This window comes from Lolium rigidum, chromosome 7 (assembly GCF_022539505.1).
Source record: "Lolium rigidum isolate FL_2022 chromosome 7, APGP_CSIRO_Lrig_0.1, whole genome shotgun sequence".
NCBI lineage: Eukaryota > Viridiplantae > Streptophyta > Magnoliopsida > Poales > Poaceae > Lolium > Lolium rigidum.
Genome location: NC_061514.1, coordinates 190,438,946 through 190,444,676, shown reverse-complemented (window position 1 = coordinate 190,444,676; position 5,731 = coordinate 190,438,946). Strand labels below are relative to the sequence as shown.

The following is a 5,731-nucleotide window of genomic DNA, read 5'->3' as shown; positions in this document are numbered from 1 at the left end:
GATTACCATAAAAACTACCACTGCCATATATAACATTCAACAATCTAGGACCAAGTCAAATGTTTATTGTCACACTATGATCTAACTAATTCATGACAACAACTGAGTAACAAAATGATGCTACTTAGTCCATCACTCGGGAACAACATCAACATTGCAACATCATCGTTATTATCATTAGACCCTTGTGTTGCTTCTACTTTGTTCACACTGCCACACGATGGCCCTTATCTTAGGTGTCTAGCACAACATTCTACATGACATACTATGGGCCTTGAAATATAGATACCATCCTGGGCTAGTTTTCATGTTTACTAGTGTCACACTGTCACCACTTGTGGTCTTAATCATATGCTCTAATCTCACTAATTAAATGCAAGACTTGCTTGAAATCAATCGATTGTCTCCCCATAGAGCAAGAATAATAGTGTAGCTGGCAGCCGGTTATAACAATTTGCCACATCATTTATAGTCAATTTATAGCTAGCATGTACAATAGTAAGCTATAAAAGTGTAGTACTTTTACAATACATGACCCGCTTTTTAGCCTCACATAGTGCCTAGGAGCATGTGCTAGAGCTGGCTAGTATTAGATAAGAGCCCACTTCCCTTCTCTCTCATAATCTCTCTCCTCCAACTAAGCCAACTTATAATATTTTATCCCTTATAGTCAGCTGACTGTACCTTATTGTACATGCTCATAGTGGATATCTAGAAGGTGTTGCCAATCACTCTAAAGTCTAAACCTCTAGTTATAAGTTACAACATATAACATACAACATGAAGGAACACACTGACTTGCTCTTCCATGGATGTGTGGATATTGAACACAGTGACTTGCTCTTCCATGGATGTGTGGATATTGTACACCAGTAAACCTGTCCCAGGGCGTTTTCAAAGGTGAAAAGGGGGGACTCTTCTCATCGGAAGTGTACTGATAGGATAGCTTTACATCATCACACTTGTAGAAGTTGTTCAAGTTGCATGCTTCCTTTGTTCTCATGTTGACATTAGATCATATCGAATCACAGGGAGACAATGTTCAACAACCATTTCACGGATCTGAACTGAAATACTATGAACATCGCAACATGTATGATAAGATTCCGTGCGTACCAGTTGTTGTAAGTGCAGGGTAAACTTACTAATCCATGGTTAGATCTTACGGCTACATGTGCAATTGACCAACATATGGTTTGACTTTTGAGTTAGGGGAGGGGAGGGGTTGCAGTACATTCAGCCATGGATCCACGGACTGACCGACCTGGTGAACCCTCATGCAGGCTACCAAACATCCCATAGGTGAACACTGTATGTTTGGGAAGGTGGCACGCATGCCTCGGCAAGCCTCTCAGGTTTTGCGAGTTGGCGCACCTGCTTTAGTGTGGAACGGAGGGTGCAAGTTGATGTAGAAGACAATAAGAGTGCATTTTTTTAGAACATGATGAATGTCACCTTTATTATTGCACAGATGATAGCTTCCACTAATTCTATGAATTCTGGCACATTTGCTGCTAAGCTAAAATTAATGCAACTCTGCACATACTTCCATTCATAACTCAGATGCTTGTTTACAACCACGTCTAGACCATGAAAAAAAACGGCACAGGCATTTCCTGAGGTTTCCTGACTATCTTTTTATCTTCTACCTCTAAAATTAGGTGCCAATCACGGCGACCTCCGGTGCCGGATCTCGTCGGCTTCGGGTATGCCGCCTTCTGGCTTCCACATGACATCCTTCAGCCCATTTGAGATGCTATGGTAAAACTGTGTAGTGCATGAAAACATGTAAACGGTCAGTCTGAATTCAAACCATCAAGTTCCTTCCTCTAACAGTTTGAAGTTCTAAATAATTTCAGCAGTACATCCAGTTTGAGCTGAATGAAGCTGTGATAAACATACATTGTGGAACTCCAGGGTGTCACCGTTAGACTTGCGGATTTCAACCATGTAGAGTGAAGGTGTGACTTCAAAAACCTGACATTGTTAGGAATGATGATCTCAGGCTATTTCGCAGGCAAGAACAGTATAACACACCATATGACAAGATAATGCACAACTTGAAACCAACCTCTGTCGCAATTGCCAGCTGACCTTTCCTTCCAGGATTCTCTCCTTGCAACTTCAGCTGATTCAATTCAATAAGTTTCATCAGAATAATGTTCAGATCAGAAGAAAGAAGTTGTTATGCCTTTTTGTATATTTTTTAGAGAGAATGTTTTCCAATTTAATCAAGACCTTATAGTTGCGCTTCTGTACATTGAATCCCATGGGTCCTGCTGCCGCTTCGATTTTAGACAGTATCTCTTTTGCAGGAAGCCTCGATGCAAACCTTGTCTCTCGCTTAACAGAATCCTATCGATAGCAAAAACCGAATTAGACAACAAGAATCTCATGGTTATAAGTATTACTCATAACAAACTTAAAGACCATAAACGTACCGTTTGCTTCTCAAATAGTGTGCCGAGATTAAGGCCCTGTGAGGTAGAAATCAACTCAAAAGCATTCATCACCGCTGGTCTTTCTTCACGCCTTTCGACAACAAGCTGTGCTGGATCCTGGACCATTACAAACAATGTTATCAAAGTACATTCACCACGTTATGATACACACAACGAGATGAGAAGGTGAGAAAAAGCTTACCCCGGTTTCGTTGAATATAGAGTTGACATCATCCAGATTAACGTCTGCTGTCTCAAACCTAGGAGGCTGATATCCTTTCTTGAACCACTCGTTGCTTATAACCTCAGCAATAGTTATTCTCTGCACAGAGTCATAACAATTACATGAGCTATTTATGAAGAGAACAGGGGATGATATGCTACCAGTGAATAGATGAACATACAGTGCTAGGATTGGGATCTAGTATCTTCTTGATGAGCTTTTTTGCGCTCGTGGAGAACCAAGATGGGCAAGTAAAGTCTGCTTTGTATATCTGCATCAACACACAGATTAAAGCACTCACTCTGGTAACACAAACCAAGCACTTGCATCAGTAATAATATTTTTTATCCCAAGAAAGTAACGTATTTATAACAAAAAAAAAGTAAAACTAATTCACCTTCTTGTAAAGTGACATGAGGTTTGAATCTTCGAATGGAAGGTACCCCGCCATAAGGACAAAGAGAATCACCCCACATGACCAGAGATCAGCCTTGGCTCCATCATAACCTTTGTTATTTATAACCTGTACATCGAAAGAGTATTGGAAAATGAGAACAAATTATCTCCTAGAATGAAGAGAACTATATAACCAACAGCATAAGGCATGGATGTGAATGAGGAACCTCGGGAGCAACATAATTGGGAGTTCCACAAGTGGTGTGCAGCAGCCCATCCTCCTACAAGATAACAAAAAAGATGTGGGAACCACCGTTAGAAGAAATAGCAGAACATGAAACCAACAGAAGAGGCCGAAATAAGACTGAACTTTCCATGACCCTGGCTTTTCCATCAATCTGAACAAGAGGGAAGCGAGTCAATTTACGTACCCGCACTTGCTTTGACAGCGCGCTCAGTCCAAAGTCTGACACCTTGAGAGTGCCATTAGCGTCAAGGAGAAGATTTTCAGGCTGGAAAATGGAGAGAAAAAAGGTATTAGCCACTGTTCTTGCCATGGAGCATACCAGTCAGTAACCGCCAGACAACAGTTAAGACACCACGCATGGTACCTTCAAATCTCGGTGATAGACGCCTCTGCTATGGCAATAGTCAACAGCGTTGATCAGTTGCTGGAAATATTTCCTCGCGTCGTCCTCCTTGAGCCTCCCGCGCGAAGCCTAGACCACAGAACGTAGAGAAATTAAGCACACAATACTCACAGGAGTAGGAAACGTACCCCCAAGATGTTGACAAAGATATTGTTCACTCACGATCTTGTCGAAAAGTTCACCACCGGTGACAAGCTCCATCACTATGTATATCTTGGTCTTGCTTGCCATCACCTTCACAAAGTACACACCACCATTAGAGGCAGACATGGACATGTATATTTAGTCAAAGGGAAGAGATTAATTTCGGGAGGCGAACGCATGAACAAATTATTTTCCTTTTGAGGTTATATGATGTATACTAAATAATTTTCTTTTACAGGGGGAGACCATTAAAATATATATAATTGCAAACAACACATGCTAGATTGGATAAAAATTACCATTGAGTAACGCAAATCGTTCATGAGTATATTTACTTAATTAATGGGTACTAATAATAGGTGTAGATAAGGATGAGTAATTTGGTGGAGATATGATGCATACCTCGTACATCCGAATAACGTTGGGATGCCTGATGAGCTTCATGGTGGAGATCTCGCGCTTTATCTGCAGAAAGAAAGCATACATCATGCGCGCGCATCGATCAGGACCAGAGGAGGCCAAAACTGAAGTCAGCAGCAGCCAAATTTGATCACGCAGGCTGCTACACACACAACGCGCTTTCCAACGAACACGCACGAGCCGCTTGCCCGGCCGTCCGTCTGCGCGTCAAAATCTCGCATTGAATCGGCGGTGGAACGCCGCGCCGTTGCTGCTGCCGGCACGAATTGTCACGTCTCCTCTTTCGAGGAAAGCGGAAAAACTGCTAGTAGTACTAGCTAGAGGGAAAAAATATAGCCTAAAAAATCAAGAAAAAAAAAAGAGAACACCCGACGTGGGCTCCTATTGCAATCTCTGAACTCCCTTTACAACAGGAATCATCTGAACAACAGGAGTAGTAGCCTTTCTGGATGAAAAAAGATCTCTCTTTTTTCCGGCGTTGGCTCCTACGCGGCTACGCCTATTGCAATCTCCGAAGAATGATAATAACAAGATGATTAAACGGTAATAAAGACGGACGGAGGGGATCACGTACCTGCGCGATCATCTTGTGCTTGAGGACCTTCTCCTTGTCGAGGATCTTGATGGCGACATTCTCGCCGGTCTCGACGTTCCTGGCGAACTTGACCTTGGCGAACGTGCCCTCCCCGAGCGTCCTCCCCAGCTCGTACCTCCCCACCCGCGTCCTCCCGCTGCCAGCGCCGCCATGCGTGCCCATCTTCCCTCCCCCGCCCGAATCAACCACCGACCAAATTAAAAGATGTTCGTCGTCCGGATCTGCTCGTCCGACGGGACGGGCCGGCGACTAGGACCTCTGCTTGTCGCAGGGTCTCCACTGCACGAACAGCTCCTTGTCCTCCTCGCCTGGCTGCCGGTGCCGCATGGAGACTTGTGGTGATCCTCAGTGCACTACGACGCGCTCTCGGACGACCGCAGGCATGGAAGACAGGGGTCAGGATCCAGGAGCAGAGTAGTGCTACTGGTTCTTCGTTTAATGGCGGAATGGGAGGAGGGGAGAGAAGAGAGGAGACGGGGAGCGCGTATGTATAGGCCGCGCCCGTGTGCGGAGGCGGAGGCGGACGAGGAGAAGCAAAGCGCTGGGTCGCGTCGCGTCGCGTGCGCGTGCGCGCTTGCGTGAGACGTGACGTACGTGCCCTGCGGCGCGGCCGCGTGGAGTTTTCGTCCAGCCTTTCTCTCAGTTTTTACGGCCGTTACGAGTAGTATACTCTTCTGTTGACCAGCTTTACAAACAAGGACTACAAAAGGAACACTTTCAATGTTATTTTTACAACTTTGACTAGTATAATATGTCAACCTTATTTACGTTTTTTTACTGTATTTTCTTTACATATAAGTAAGTAATACAAAATTACCATAAGGTGGGCAACAGCCAGCTATAGCTTTGCCGCACTATTCGA

At 44.1% G+C, this 5,731-nt stretch overlaps 1 protein-coding gene across 1 annotated transcript; it reads right to left on the bottom strand.

Moving 5' to 3' along the window:
- Nucleotides 1-1,515: 1,515 nt before the first annotated feature.
- LOC124671421 (CBL-interacting protein kinase 23-like) lies at nucleotides 1,516-5,334 on the bottom strand. Its single transcript, XM_047207794.1, has 14 exons — nucleotides 4,849-5,334; nucleotides 4,257-4,319; nucleotides 3,873-3,944; nucleotides 3,672-3,779; nucleotides 3,492-3,572; nucleotides 3,288-3,341; nucleotides 3,062-3,187; nucleotides 2,846-2,935; nucleotides 2,644-2,763; nucleotides 2,442-2,558; nucleotides 2,239-2,355; nucleotides 2,072-2,128; nucleotides 1,903-1,977; nucleotides 1,516-1,767 (listed from the first exon to the last, which is right to left on the bottom strand). The coding sequence occupies exons 1-14, from the start codon at nucleotides 5,029-5,031 to the stop codon at nucleotides 1,669-1,671; spliced, it is 1,362 nt and encodes a 453-aa protein (XP_047063750.1). The 5' UTR covers nucleotides 5,032-5,334; the 3' UTR covers nucleotides 1,516-1,668.
- Nucleotides 5,335-5,731: the final 397 nt, after the last annotated feature.